General features: G+C 47.5%; 1 protein-coding gene across 2 annotated transcripts in view; it reads right to left on the bottom strand.

The window, feature by feature from the left end:
* Wcy (WW domain-containing adapter protein with coiled-coil wacky) overlaps positions 1 to 15,167 on the bottom strand; it is a 115,655-nt gene that overhangs the window by 35,476 nt on the left and 65,012 nt on the right. For both annotated transcript variants that reach the window (XM_077688209.1, XM_077688208.1), the window contains exons 10-11: positions 4,027 to 4,077; positions 3,829 to 3,955 (exon numbers count right to left, since the gene is read on the bottom strand). In XM_077688209.1, coding sequence (XP_077544335.1) covers positions 3,829 to 3,955; positions 4,027 to 4,077 — 178 coding nt within the window. The remainder of the gene's footprint in view (positions 1 to 3,828; positions 3,956 to 4,026; positions 4,078 to 15,167) is intronic.

Here is a 15,167-nt window from a genome sequence, read left to right as displayed (position 1 = left end):
TTGGCGCACGGCAAAGTTATTACTAGAATTTGTTAAAAAAAAGAAAACACTCTAAAGTGACAAACAGTTTAAAGCAAATGTCGTGTTCTTGTGCAAACAAAAAATTTTGAAAAAAATCGTAAAATCTGACCATATGCTAGAATGTCACAATAGTAACCAACTTGTAAGAGATAAATAATGCCTGCAAGATACTTCTAAACATATCTGCAAAATATCAGTTGCCTAGAGAAAGTATAAGTCAACGCAAAAATAGATTGACACTTGCGCCTTTTGTAAAAGTGTGTCATTTTAAAAATAAAAAAAACCTGGTCTCAATTTCCTTCAAAATTGGGGAAACGATACTTCTCAGAGGGCCAACAACACTGCTGAAAGACGCCGCATTAAAGGAGCCATGAAGAGAAAATACAACTTCGTTTAATATGAAAGAACTAGGATTCAGTATCTCACTCAGCTCCATTACAGCCCCAAAAGATGTTTTTTAACGAAAAAAAAAGCAAGAAGTATTTAAAAACTTTCAAATTTTGCGCCACAGTGACGTGTTATGAGCAAGCATGACGTCATACGGGCCAACAATAAAACATAATTTTCAGTGCGTTAACTGCACGTTAGCATTCAAGTGATGCGGTCAAATGAAACTAGAGGCCCCATTACAGACGTCCAGTCATGTGTCATCGCTACAGGTCAGTTAGGCGGCCGCCAATCGCGCAAACGAGGTTCCGTGACGTCATAGAAAAGTTGCGGGAAATTGGCTAGGGGGTCGCGACTGCTTTGCGCGTTTTCTTCAATATCTCCGTTATTTGTTTGAAGATTGCGATGATATTCGTATCATTGTTATCGGGACTAAGCAGTCTTTCTAATAAGCCCAACTTGTATTTTGTCTTCATGGCTCCTTTAATCTGTTTGCACCATGGTCATAGGCAGCTGAACTTGCGCACTCGAGACATGTCTCCGTGCTGCGTGTTCCGCTAGTGCTGCTGATTTTTCTGGATTCGTGCTTTTATAAAAAGTGTCTTCGCATTCTGCAGCCACACCAGGGAATCTCCAGCCATTTACAAGAAGTCTGCATTTCTTTTTGTTAATTTTCAATGTTTCACTCAATAACCGCTAGCACAGCTACGCCTGGGCGGAGACCCAACAAAAAGCCCGCCATTGCAGACGTCACTTTTCCTTTAGCAAAAACCAAGAGCAGCCCAAAAAAAAAGTTTTTTCTCTGTATGTCACCTGCCGTAACTGACGGCACACTGGGCAGGTGCAACAGAGGGTGTCATTGACCTCCTACAAGTATAGTTAAACTCCCTACCTCTCCTCTACGGGCGCTTTTTAGCTGGCGACGCATATTAAGCCTGCTCCAATGAAACAATGCGAGTACAGATATACCAAACACTGAAGCAGTTGATAAGGCAGCGAGCTTGAGCTCAAGGTCAACGAAGAAGCCAGCAGTGACGGACGTGCCCCTCCTTGCAGATTCCGCGAGCGCATGAACCTATCATGAGGCTAGGTAAGGAGTCGGCTGAAGTTGAGCTGTCTCGAATCTGTTTTGTAGTCTTTACATAGCAGTCCTGCCTATTGTTTTGGTTACATAGTACAGCAGCAAGGGGGGCCTTTCATTTACCGCTTACAAGCAATTTCGTGGGCTGTGTTTGAGTGTGTGAACATCCAAGTTGTAGCGAAAATGATATAGGCATTTCACTTTATTTTATGGTATGATCATGTCATGAAATAAATGCTTAAATTATGTCATGTCATGATCACGTCATTAAATAAATGCTTGAAATGAAATAAATGCTTTTGAATCTGAGCCATATTCCCCAGCAAATTACAGGGAATCCGCGTTATTTCACTTTAATAAATGCCTTTGTGCAAAAAGGCTCATGCCTATGAATTTTACTGTTTCTACTGTTTCAGTACTTCACTCGTACTGCGATGGGAACTCTGGGAACTAAATTGCACACCGGGCTTTTGCATGCTATAGCATCCTGGTAATGTCGATGTAGCTTCGACCTCAAAACCAATTGCAGTTTTTAACTTTTATCGTTTAAAGTGCCCCATTTCTAGCAAGTGCCTCCTTTTCCACAGGTGGTGAGCACAGAGTCAGTAACAGCAGTCTTTGTTTTGTTGTACTGCTCTTTGTTTTTGCTAGAAGAAAAGTGACAAAGGTGGGACTCTTGTCGGGACTCTGCACGGGTGCACCTGTTCTAGAGCCTGTTGAGGGAACCATCGCAAATAAATATAATAGAAATGCGGACTTCTCGAGAGTTTACGAGGAAAAAGGTTGGAAATTCCCTAGTGTGGCCGCAGAATAAGAAGAGACACTTTTTTATAAAAGAGCGAAGCCAGAAAAGCAGCAGCAGCATGGGGAGCAGACGGCACAGGGACTCGTCTCGAACGCGGCCGCTAATAACTTTGGTACAAACAAAATAGCGCAATATGTTTTCCAGCAGTGCTGTTGACCCTCTTCAGAAGTCTCGTTAGACCAATTTTGAAGAAAATCGAGACAATTATTCAATTATTTTAATTTGATTTCTAAATTTAAGCACTTTCAGAAAAAGCGGAACAGTTAATCTTTTTTTGCGTATATTTATACCTTCCCTAGACAACCAATATTTTGCAGATATTGTCGAATATCGTGGGGGTTCTTCGGGGGCGACCTAGCCAGCACTCTGGCATCGGCCACCACGCCGGCTCCCGAGCCGACGGCAGCCCAGCGAGGTTCACCGATGCCGAAGCACAGCCGTTTATTTGGGACCTTCCAAAGCATGCGGGCACAAGGCTCGACGGTGTTCACGAATCACGCCGTCCTGGTCGTGATCGCGAACGGGAGGCAGGCACTCACGGCACGCGACAAACAGTTCCCACCTGAGATACATGTACGCAGTCACCGCCGCGCTGTTCCGCTGATGCGACCCACACCGGGCCTCCGGTCAGACTCTGTCTTTCGCGCGCACATGTTGGTGCAGCCAGAGCGCCTATGCTGCGCATGGACCGGTGGTGCCATCTCTTGGGGGTGCCGACGAACCAACAGAGTGCCGGACCGGTTTCAGCACGGCATGACTCTCCCCGCGCGCACCAGCTCGGAATGCGGGCCGCGGTTTTCCACGATTCCCACAATATGTTTAGAAATATCTTACCAACATTACTTGTGACTTACAAGTTAGTCACTATTGCAGATACAGAGATAGGAGGCATCAAAGTGAGCGACATTTTAGCGCCTGGTCGGATTTCACGATTTTTCCCAAAATTTTTTGTTTGCACCAGAACGCAAAATTTGCTTTGAGCTGTTTGTCCTTCTGGCACAGTTTTTATCCTCAAACAAATTAGTCATAAAAAATGCGCCTTGCCATGTGCAAAGCTTAAAAGTTGGAAAAAACTGCAGCCACTGGAAACCGCATGTCACCTACACCACATTTGCAATTTTTTTTCTCACAACGCACGCACGCTAGAGGAACACGAATTACTATTACACTATTCCCTGGCTTGCGAAAACATAAAGATGTGAGGAAGAAGAAAATATGGGCATGGACTCGCATGTTATTCTAGGGGCTGTAGCTCCACTGGCCAGCGCACCCATGCCCAGATTTTTTTCTCACTGGACTTGCGCACCTGTCGCATTTTTTATGGATGATGCAACGAATTCTTGAAATATTGGGTATGCCTGACCACAGTGTCTTGCGAGGGGCAGCGCCGCTCATGCCAGTTGGCCCGCCCAATGTGCTCCTGCCTACAGTGTTTCACAGGGTCCGCCAGCGGCGTCTGCTTGTGGGGTGGCCAGGTAACGTCCGCACGCGTTGGTGGAATGTATGCGCACAACAGCACCGGCTGTGGCGGTACCTGGCCGAGTGAGCGCTGTAGTCCGAGCCGGGGGAGCGCCGGTCTCCGTCCTTCTCCAGCTGCTGCAGGGGGGGCAGGGTGCGGCCCGGGTGCTGCGGGTAGGAGGGCGGCGCCTCCACCTGGCCCGCTGCGAGGGGGGGACGGTGGCGTCACCAACCTGCGGGCCGCCCACAGCAGCAGCACACGAAGGATACTCACTGCTCTGCGCCTGCTTGGTCAGCTGGATGGCCTGCTGGATTGTTCTGAAAGCTGAGAAGAAACAAACGCAGGGAGTAAGCACTGTGCCGCTCAGCAGGGGCACGGGGGAAGGAGGGGGTCCTGGCCAAGCCTCGCCAAAAACAAGAGAGCAGTCTCACTGGCAGCAGTGCGAAACGCTTACAGACACATTCTGCAGCTCCACTCCAGTTATGTAGGCCGAGCCGCAATGCAACCTGCTCACATTTGCACTACAGGATAAAGTACCATACTTAAAACACAACCAACTAAAACAGTGGTGCACATATGACCGTTTAGTGCACAACGTTGTATTCTTCCACCCATCTAATGCCAATAAAGACCTCTCAACCAGTACCCTGAAGAAAGAAGAGTTGAAAGGTAGCTTTTACGTCAATGGTAAATAACTAGCTAGGGTGGGACAGCTAGAACAGCTTTTGGAGCACTTTTTGCAGCCCAAAAAAAAACATTTTTGGAGCAGCTTGCACGGGTGGAAGATAATTTGGAGCGGCACAGGAGCAGAGTACCATAACGAAAACTCGAAATACCTACAGCTAACGCGTGTTCAACTTCACAGGAAGCAGATCTGTGACATTTTGGCAGTGCTGTTGCCGAGATGTCAACGTACAATCTTGCCCATCTCATCACCCTCCTACAGATATGGGTACTGTGTACCCCCCCCCCCCCCCCCTCCCGGGAGAAAATTTGCAGAAATTCAGACAACGGCCTCTACTAATGTGTAAGCATTCTTATGACACCTGTCTACATAGTGTGCTTTTATAGCAAGCTTTGGCTATGAGTAGCCAAATACAATGGTTATTTTGCTTGTTTTTGCTTCAGAAGCTTCGTCTGTCACTAAAACACTACAAAGTTTTTACAGCTTTTAAGCATATTTTATTTTGTGAGCTTATTTTTGTTTTATTTCTATTTTCTCTATTTCCATTTTTTAACATTTTGATTTACAACTTCAATCTATACCATTTTAACGATTACATGCGTCAACTATGCCTATGACATATTTTTGTGCAAATGTATCACAAATGCAACAGCATCACAGCTGTCACGACCGCCCCGTACCACCAGCCAAGCAGAATGCTCAGTGGCCAAGCCAAAAAGGGCACTCTCAGGACTATGACACCCCCTAGGAAGCCACAACAGGCAACCTATAGGTCCCCTGAACAGAGGGGACCTATAACGGCAAGAGATCATAGAATAAAGCTTTCATTCATTCATTTATTCATTCATTTCAAGGACAAGAGGGGGTCAGTACAGCGATGCATGTCCCACTCCCTTTTCAAATTTCAAGCAGCGAACAACAGTGCAAAGCACCATGGGCCAGATTCCTAAGACACTAATGTTTCCGTGCAAGATGAGAACACAGCTCACAGCAGTTCTTCCAGAGCAAACTTCAAAGGCAGCACATGATGCGCACAACTGACCGACGCCACCGTACAAAAGGGAGACGCCTTTCTCGTCCGCCCATTTAAACAAAAGCCAAAATAGGTCCCAGTGATCATGAAATAACCTACTGGCCTGCGGTCATGGCTTGTCCAAATTGACGGTACGACAACAACGCCTGCCTCCCAACCTTCCTGCCGTCTTTGAGCAGAAGGGACCACTTTGAAGAAACCGTGTCACCACCTTTCAACAGGGCCTGATACCTCCCAATGGGAAGCGCCGCCCCAGCACCGATGGAGAAAGCGACGCCTCCAGCTGCACCTGCACATAGCCTGCTCCCAGCCGCTTTGGCTCCCAAGGCACCCGACCAACACAGTGTCTGTGCTGCGCGGGACCGCAACTTGCGAGGGAGCATTCAGGCACCCGTGCCAGTTGGCGTTTCCTGCGAGGGCACACGCTTTCCCCCCGCCAACGTCGCCCCAACAACAGGCCTGCTCGTCGCTCTAACGGCATAGACCCCACCTCTGCAAGCGTTCCCCCGCGCCAGCTCGCCACTGACTGCAGGGACACAAGAGACCCTTACGCAGGAAGTTCTCAGTTGTGTGCCTTCTGCCCTCCCCCTAACCACCGCATTTCCAGGTCACAGGGGCGCCTGCTGGGCGCCCCAGTTACTCAGAATGGCAGCGGTTAGGCGACGCTGGCGCCCCCGTTAAACGCCCCGGTTTCCGAGTGACTGGGGCGCCAGCAGGCACCCCAGTTACTCGGAAACGCGGCGGTTAGGCGACACTGCTCAGCGAGCGAGTGGCACCCCTGCCTCTTTGCTCCTGAAGCGTGGCATTTGTTTAGCGTGGTGTGCGGGTACACAAACCTATGTGCGAGTCCTCAGAGTTTGTTATGTGGTTAGTACGGCTTGGTAGTTTGCACTCTAGCATAGCTAGTCAGAGTACCCTGGACCCCAATATTGAATCGAGTGTGCGCATACTTTACAAACCTTAAAAATGGTTGACATGCACAGAGGAAAGCTCACGTGGCTGTATGTGGGCTAATGAGTTGTCTCATCCCCACAATGGAATTTTCCCTCCATGTTCCGAATGACGCTGCGACTGGAGCAGAAACACATTCACAGCAACCACATTACCTTGAAAAGGTGCAGAAAACACGGGCAAAAGAAAAAAAAACAAGCATGACAAATAACGTGCCTTGTCCACACCTTTGTGCTGCTTAGTTATGTCAAACCAAGTCGTCCACACAAAGCTTATGCTTACACAGTACCATTAGCCACAAAACAAGGTGACAACAAACATGAGGGCAAAAGGTGCAGAAACACACCACCGGAGGGGGACATATTTCCCCGTCTGCTTGTCCCTCGAAGGAGGCATTTGCGCCTCAGCCACACTGCACCAGTGGCGGAGTCTTGCAGAACGGGGGAGAGCCCCTAGAAACCTCGTCCTGCGGGCGCCCTGTCTGCAGGGAGCACTCAGCGGCAACCACGAGCGCATCACTGGAATGTGGGGATATTCACACCAGCTGTTGCCACCCCAACAAGCACGCTGAGCGAGCGCCGCCTGCAGTGGGGGTTGACATCAGGGGTAGCATTTATTACACGTCCAAGTGGTAACATAGGAAGAGCGAGGCACTGCAAGATCAAGATGGGCGTGGTTGCCAATCAGTGCTCTCTGCAGACAGAGCGCCCGCGGGGCGAGGGCCAAAGAGGCTCTCGCAAACTTCCTGCCAGACCCCGCACTGGTGGCGCTGGCACAGTGCGGAAGCTGGCTGAGGAGGCAATAACGCCTCCCCTGCCAGGCAAGGCAGACTGGCTTGACAGAGGATGTGCGTTGCGCAACACCGCCCGTGCGAAAAAGATACACAAAAAGGGTTCGCACGAATGTCGAGACTCCCACAGAGTTCACGCCACCTATACGGCTCATTTACTTTTGCGTGTCCTCGATACATCCTCAGCACACAGATGTGACAAGATGTGACAAGATCGGCAAGGATGTGACAAGGACAGATGTCACAGATGCAAGGACAAGCAAGGGAAAGCCTGACCAGCAGCACACTGCAAAAGGGCAGCAACGCGGCACCCACGGCTTACAAGAAAAACCCAACATGCTACTTCATGCTCATTGAACCTCAACATAAAGGCACAAATATTTTAGCTCAGTATAATAAAGCTTCTGTACAATACCATTAAAACAACTTTCGACTCCCACTGCTATGTTTGAGGCAAAATTACCGTATTTACTCGCATAATTCTCGCACTTATTTATGAAAAAGAAGCCATACTCAGTCAGCGGTGTTTGCCGCACGCAAAGCTAGCGCACATCTTTTCCAAGCGCATCCATAGGTGCTTCACCTAGCGGAGCAAACGGTCCTGCGAGGAAAGCAAGTGCCCGAGGGACTGTGTCATGCGCTTGGCCTCCTGCGAAGACACACTACCCGAGTAGGCTGCGCAACCGCGTCGTCAGTCGCCACTGTCATCATTGCCCGTAGCACGTATCCGCGGAACGCTGGCCTTTGGGTGACGCATTCCAAGTTTCCAAAACATCAGCCCCAACGAACCTCCCGCAGAAAAACAGAGGCACCCAAATTCAAAAAACAGTGCGCACGTGACTCAACGAGCAAAGGCGCGATCTCGCGAGCGGGAGCGGGGACGATGCCAAAGCGGCAGCGCCGGGTTCAGAAGGAAAACTGCGCTCCTCCTCTCCGCTTCCGCGTAAGCGGCACAGTCGACTCGTTTTCCGAGGGGGTGGAAGGGATGCGAGGTGCACCATGGCTCGCGGGGCGTGCCGTCAACATGGTGAGCCAGCAGGAGCTCGCTTTTTTTGGCGCACATCCGAACCAGATTCGATCGTTATATCCGATAACGCGGCACTGGAGCATTGTAATAAGCAGTTTATTTTAACATAAAGCATACGAAAGTGGATGGGGCCATAGCTGTTCATTGTTATATCCGATATATTCTTATAAACGGTACTGTTATAAGTGGACTCGACTGCAGTCCTTTGTGCTCAGTGGTAAACATAAGTTAGTCAGAGAAAAAAAATTTTTGCTTCCCAGAAAACAATACCCAAACCCAGCTTGGGTGGCAAATGCATTGGATGAGGGGCGCAAAATTTGAGACCTTCGCGTCTGTAAGGCACGAACTATTGCAGCTATTTCGGCAGAATTTTTTTCTGCCGAGACTCTGCATACTGTATGTATGTTTGTGGTTTATTGGCGCAAGGGTTTCTAAGACCAAAGAGCGCCAGAAGTATGTTATGTGGTCTTCAATAGTCATGTTTGTGCTTAAAATATGTATGAAATGAGTATGATATATCTTAAAATACTACCCGCCGCGGTGGCTCAGTGGCTAAGGCGTTGCGCTGCTGAGCACGAGGTCGCGGGTTCGATTCCCGGCCGCGGCGGCCGCTTTTCTGATGGAGGCGAAAAGCAAAAACGCCCGTGTGTACGAGATTTCGGCGCACGTTAAAGATCCCCAGGTGGTCGAAATTAATCCGGAGCCCTCCACTACGGCGCGCCTCATCGCCTGCGTTGCGTCGGCGCGTTAAACCCTAAAATCAATCAATCAATCAATCTTAAAATACTGTATGTATGGGTGTAGAGGGCCCGTCCACTAAAGCATGAAGATGTTCATAATGGTGGCTGAAATGGATTATGGGTGCAACGTGATGCACCTCGAGCCAAAGAGCATGCGACGAGAGTGGGCCTCCCGTGCGGACAAAGGGAGCATGAGGGCCTCACTCACTGCTCGTAGGCTCTGAGGTCACGCACTGTACGAGATGAGTTTTAAAAACTTGATGTCTGCAAGATAACTTAAAAGACTTTTGTTTGTAAACATAGGTTCATCTCCTAAAAACAGTGAAGGATGTAGTGGAATGTTGTAGGTATATATTTTAGGGAAATGCCGTTTTCTGGCTTCATTGCAGAATGTGCTCAATTAACACATGGAGGACGGTGAGCTGTTCCCCACACTTGTTACAAACAGGTGGGAGTGTTCCATTCAAAAGATATGCGTGTGTAGCGTAAGTGTGGCCTATTCGCAGTCTGCAAATGGATACTTCAATGAATCTGTTTTGTTTTTCTGTTGTGTGTCTTCCTAGGTTTGGTTTTACTGAGTGGAGCTTGTTGTCTGTGTGTGTGTCCCACATGTGCTGCCAGCATTTACAGATTCCCCTCCGGATTACTGGTTTCAGATCGAGGTGAGGGACCTGCGCTACATCAACACCACTACGTAGGGCCGCCAAAGTGGCGTTCTGGTCAGCAATTTCATTGCCCAGAATGCCACTGTATCCAGGAATCCAGCAAACAAGTATTTTTAGCTTTGACTTATAGGCAGTTATAAGAGCTTTAAAAAGGCGGTTTAGAATAACGTTTTTTGTGGACTTAAAGGAATCCAATGCAGTTACTACGCTTAGGGAGTCTGTGTAGATGACTGATTGTTGTATTTTGTACTGTGTAATGTGTTCCACTGTGATTAGAATAGCATAGGCTTCTGCTGTAAAGATGCTACAATTTCTGTTCAATGTCCTTGTGCTGGCAAAGTCCGGGCCATGTGCAGCACAGGACACAGAAGAAGAAGACTTGGAAGCATCTGTGTAAAAAGAGGCGCATGGATATCGGTGTTGTAAACTTAAGAAATGCTGTAAAATCAATTCGCGGGGTGCACGACGCTTGTCAATTTGTTTAAAGGATGTGTCACAATGAATAGTTGACATGTCCCAAGGTGGGACTATATCGGCGATACAGGTTTTTATGCCATCATCTAAAGACACCCCTATCTCCTCTGCAAGGCCTTTGACACGCAAGGCTACAGGGGCAGGGATCGACGGGCGCGCTAAATACAAATGGGCAGATGAGATGTCATTCACAATAGAATTGCATGGGTGATTCGTCATAGACATTGTCCTAATAGCATAGAGGAGTGCTGTATAAGCAAGCTGGTGCTCTAGGCACCAGTGGTCGCATTCTACATAAAGACTCTGGATTGGACTTGTCCTGAAGGCTCCGGAGGCAAGGCGAAGGCCCAAATGTAGTACTGGGTCTAACATTTTTAAGGCAGTTTTAGACGTGGACCCGTATGTTACACTTCCATAGTCTATACGTGACCTAACTAAACTCACAAAGAGACGTAGAAGGCAGTCTTTATCAGCACCATAAGACTGATGTGACAACACTTTTAAAATGTTAATGGTGTTTAGGCATTTTTGTTTGAGTTTCTTTAAGTGCTGTACGTACGTTAGTTTTCCATCAAGTACAACACCTAAAAACTTGTGTTCTTTCTTGACAGCAATCCGTTCTCCGTTCAGTGTGACATCGGGTTCTCGACGAATTCCACGCTGTCTTGTGAATAAAACACATGTACTTTCGTGAGGATTCAATTTAAAACCATTTTCTTCCATCCATTTTGCAAGCCTGTTCACACCTAACTGTATCTGCCTTTCACATATGGACTGATTGCATGACCTAAAGCTTATTTGGACGTTGTCAACATACATTGAGTAGGAGATTGAGGGTGGCAACGATTTCCCAAGTGAATTCATTTTAATTATAAACAGAGTACAGCTTAATACTCCACCCTGGGGAACCCCATTTTCTTGTATGTATGTTCTTGATACCACCGTCCCTACTCTTACCCTAAATGTCCGCTCCGACAAATGACTTTCAATAGTGTTTAGCATATGTCCAGACACACCGAATGCCTCGAGATCAAGCAGTATGCCGTAACGCCAAGTTGTGTCGTATGCTTTTTCTAAGTCAAAGAAAACAGAAAGACAGTGCTGTTTGTGGATAAAAGCATCTTTGACATACGACTCAAAGGCAACTAGCTGGTCAGTTGTGCTTCGACCTGATCGGAAACCAGCCTGACAACTGTCCAGGATGCCGTTATATTCAAGAAAATGGATTAGCCTCTTATTTACCATTTTTTTCAAAAACCTTTTCTAAGACTCTGCATACTGTCAAATAAGTTCGCATACTCACTTTTTATTTTTGAGTAGAATTTCGTTTAATACAAAATGACAAACATAACACAACTTCAAAAATTGCCGAAATGTCAGGCTCTATTCCTCTGCATCTAGACAAGCTATGTTAAAGTATTATTCCTCCATTCTTTTTTATTCTTCGTGGTGAGTGTAGTTTATGTTAAAAAAATGGTTCGCTATGGAAATTGCGCTTTATTTTTTATAATGAACCATCTTTAATTTTGTATTCCAACTTTCGCAAATTGAAGCCTAAGTTCTCTATTGTGGGCTTGAAAAACGTGTTGCACTATTTTTGTGGTTTTGTAGCTATAGACGGTATTAGTTGAAACGTTTAGCGGTCAATTTCTTCGCTTGGCAACACTGGAAACGGCCACAGACATGGCCGATGCGCCACGGATACGGCGCAGCCTGGGCCACTGCGCTCGCACCGCGAAGACAAAAAAGACACCAGCGTGCGTCATCTGCTCTGTTCCAATCCGATTCTAAACTGTGGCGCCAACAGAGATGTTATTAATCGCACTCACAGTGAACTCGACGCAATACTTTGTGTTCGGCGAAGAGTTCGTAACGCGAAACACAGTCATGTGCTTCACAGTCGTGCTTAGCTGGACAAGTGCCGCCATCCCGCGGAGCCAGACGTAACGAGTGACGGCGCACCCACGGCCGGGCTGGAGGAGCGGCAGGCGCGCACTTTCACACGGCCTGCGCTTCGGGTATAGTTCCCACCTTTCACCGCCGCTAGCTCGTGGCGCTGCGGACCAACCCTTGCCGGTTGACCTACAGCACGGGCGGGGTAGAGCGGCGGCGCGCGCGCATTTGCCACTGCCCTAGCCCTGCCGTGGCACCTGTCCGCGTAAATTTACATGTGCGCCATTAAAATAGGCGACTGCTTCCCCCCTTCTGAATTTTCGGTCGAATAGGGTCAAACAGCCTAACATTATCACTCGTAAGCGCCTAATCAAAAAATTGAAAGAAACATTTCAACTCGGGGCACATGAAGAAAATATGCGAGGCCTTCATATCTTATCAGCGACTGTATTATATGAAAATGGTGAGGCAGGCAATAAACGTGACATTTTCCGTGACTGAAATATCAGTTCTTATTTTTCCTTTCGGATGACGCCTTGGTTTGCACGCGCACAGGACACGACCAGTGACGCGAATGATTTCCCGCCGAGGGAGATACAGTTATCGCTTAGCTAAACGTGTTTCTGCTGCTCACGCTCCGGTCGGGCTGAGCGGACCGCTAGCAGCGAGCGCACTGTCAAAAACATACAGCTAAAACTCTTAATCATGCAACTGAAGTGCACAATGAGACTTCTTTTAGGTAAGATATAGAAGCGAAGGCATTCATTGGTATTGGTGATATTCCGCGGCAGATCCAAAACACGTGCGGCAAGCGTTGTCGGCTCGCTCGGCCAGAGACGTTGCCTGGCGTTGCGTCGACTAAGAAAAAAGAGGGTTGGGAGGGTAGAGGGTTGGTTCGAAGCGCCCTCACTCTGTCAAGAATCTGCTGTATTGTTTCCTTGTTGGGTGCGCAGGCCGTATGAAAGTGCGCGTTCGCCGCTCCTCCAGTCCGGCCATGGGCGCACCGTGGCCTGCGCGATTTGCTGCCGGCGGCACGCCGCGCGCCGCCGGCAGCAAATTGCGGAGGCCACGGGCACACTCACACGGTTGCACGGAGAAGAGGGGTGCCTGATCTGCGGGCCGTGCGCACAACGTCGCCTAGCAACAGACACTTGGCCACAGATATGGCGGCGCACACTTGGTTGCCTGCATGCATTGCATGCAATTGAATACTGAGGATAGAGCACTTAAAGGGGAATCTGGCCTTAAAACAACTTCTTTTAGTTTTCAAGTAATCTTGGTGAAACGTGTCAGTCTTGCTGCTCTTTTCCCGCTGATTTCGAAAATGCTATTTTTTCAGTTGGTCAATTAGTTCCGAAGATAATTAGCCATTCTTGGCCAAACAATAGACAAAACAGTGTTGGTCGTAAAACTGTAATCTTTATATTTTCCAATTATTAACCCTGGTGAATGCAATAATCGAAGCAGTTTTTTGATGCATCGCTTGAAACTTATTTTACAGCTCATTAAACTTCGGTGTTTGAAATGGGCACTCAAAATGGTTCCTTGCCACTGGTGCCATCAGTTTAATGAGCTGTAAAATTAGTATAAAAAATATTAGATGCGTCAAAAAGCTGTTTCAATTATTGCATTCACCAGGATTCATAGTATTGGAAAATATAAAGATTACAGTTTTATGACCAACAGTTTTGTCTTTTGTTTGACCAAAAATGGCTAATTATCTGTTATCTTGGGAACTAATTGACCAGCTGAAAAAATAATGGCATATTCGAAATCAGCGGGAAAAGAGCAGCAAGACTGACAAGTTTCACAAAGTTTACTTGAAAATAAAAGAAGTTGTTTCAAGACAAGTGCCCCCCCTTGATCTTGTAGCAGTATTGCGGGGATATACTGGAGTGGTCTGCAGCTTACTTCTGACTACAACGTAAGGCGAGAAATGGCCGGTACCGCTAAAGAGTTACAAACGTGAAATGGAGGAGACGATGAGTTCTTGAAATTAACCTTCAGTAAAGTACACAGCCCTCGAATATGGTGTAAAAGCTTTGGCTCTCGAATGGACGATTGGTGGCTTGGTCTACTCTCTACAGGTCATGCCTAACCACACAATTACAAACCTGACCGCCGAGATTAAAATGATTAAAGAAATAATTGCACTTCGTTAAGACACAACACACGTGAGAAGCGATAAAAAGTTGGTTGAATTAACCTAGACGGCAAATGATCCCTCTGTTTGCACTAAAGGCATTTCCTTTGCCAGATCGGGAACTCACACTTGCTTCGAACTGTGATTCTTGCAACTGGTATACAACTGTGTCTTCACTGCAACCTCGAGTTGACGACCCATACGCTATTGCAAAGTACTTAGCACCGCCAAGGCCGTACAGTCTTCGCAGGTGACAGTGCTTTTTATGGGAGTCTCAAGCATCAAATGTATGCCTCAAGTTCATGGACTGCCATGGGCTTCCGTTGCTTCCTCATACGCTGCAGTCAGGCTCTATCAGATTTATTCGTGAAAATTTTTATCATGTCCTCTTGCTTTCACCTGGCATAGGAATTCAACGTTGTTTCCATTTGGCGGTAGCTTTGAGCTGACATTTAACTCCGAACATACCTGTTCAGCTTCTCACCAGCAAGTGCAAGGAGTGACCAATTCCTCGGATGCCGATGTGCCTGAAGAATTCACAGCCAGTTCCTTGAAGTGACGGAACCTGCTCTCGCATACTAAACCTATACCTCCGTAGTGGAGGCTTTACAAAGGGAGGCTCCGCTTCAACCAGATTTCTCACGTTCCTTTGAGATGCTTTTTTTGTTTTGCACTTTTAAATAATCGATGCGAAGCACATGCTTTTCACTATACTTTCCTTGAGCCCTCGAACCCACTGAGGAGTCATCGACTTTCCTGAATAGCGGCAGGCAATGATCACGCAGGAACTGTTTGCAGCTGGAAAAGCGTTTTGAAGGTCCCTCCTGTTATCCATGACTGCAGCTATAATCACGCTTATTTATTTCTTGTTTTAATGGCTGCTTTTCGTTTTTCTGCGAAACAGAATCTGGCTTAAAACCAAGCAGGTAGAACAGCCGCTGCCCTTTAGTGCTTGTCCCTTTCCACCGGAACACACCTCCCGACGCTTCGAGCTCGACTTGACCATCTTGAAG

This window comes from Haemaphysalis longicornis, unplaced genomic scaffold, assembly GCF_048455015.1.
Source record: "Haemaphysalis longicornis isolate Haplotype H1 unplaced genomic scaffold, Haemaphysalis longicornis Haplotype H1 scaffold_1, whole genome shotgun sequence".
In the NCBI taxonomy this organism is placed as follows: Eukaryota; Metazoa; Arthropoda; class Arachnida; order Ixodida; family Ixodidae; genus Haemaphysalis; species Haemaphysalis longicornis.
The sequence above is the reverse complement of the archived record's forward strand: the minus strand, read 5'-3'. Positions and strand labels throughout refer to the sequence as shown.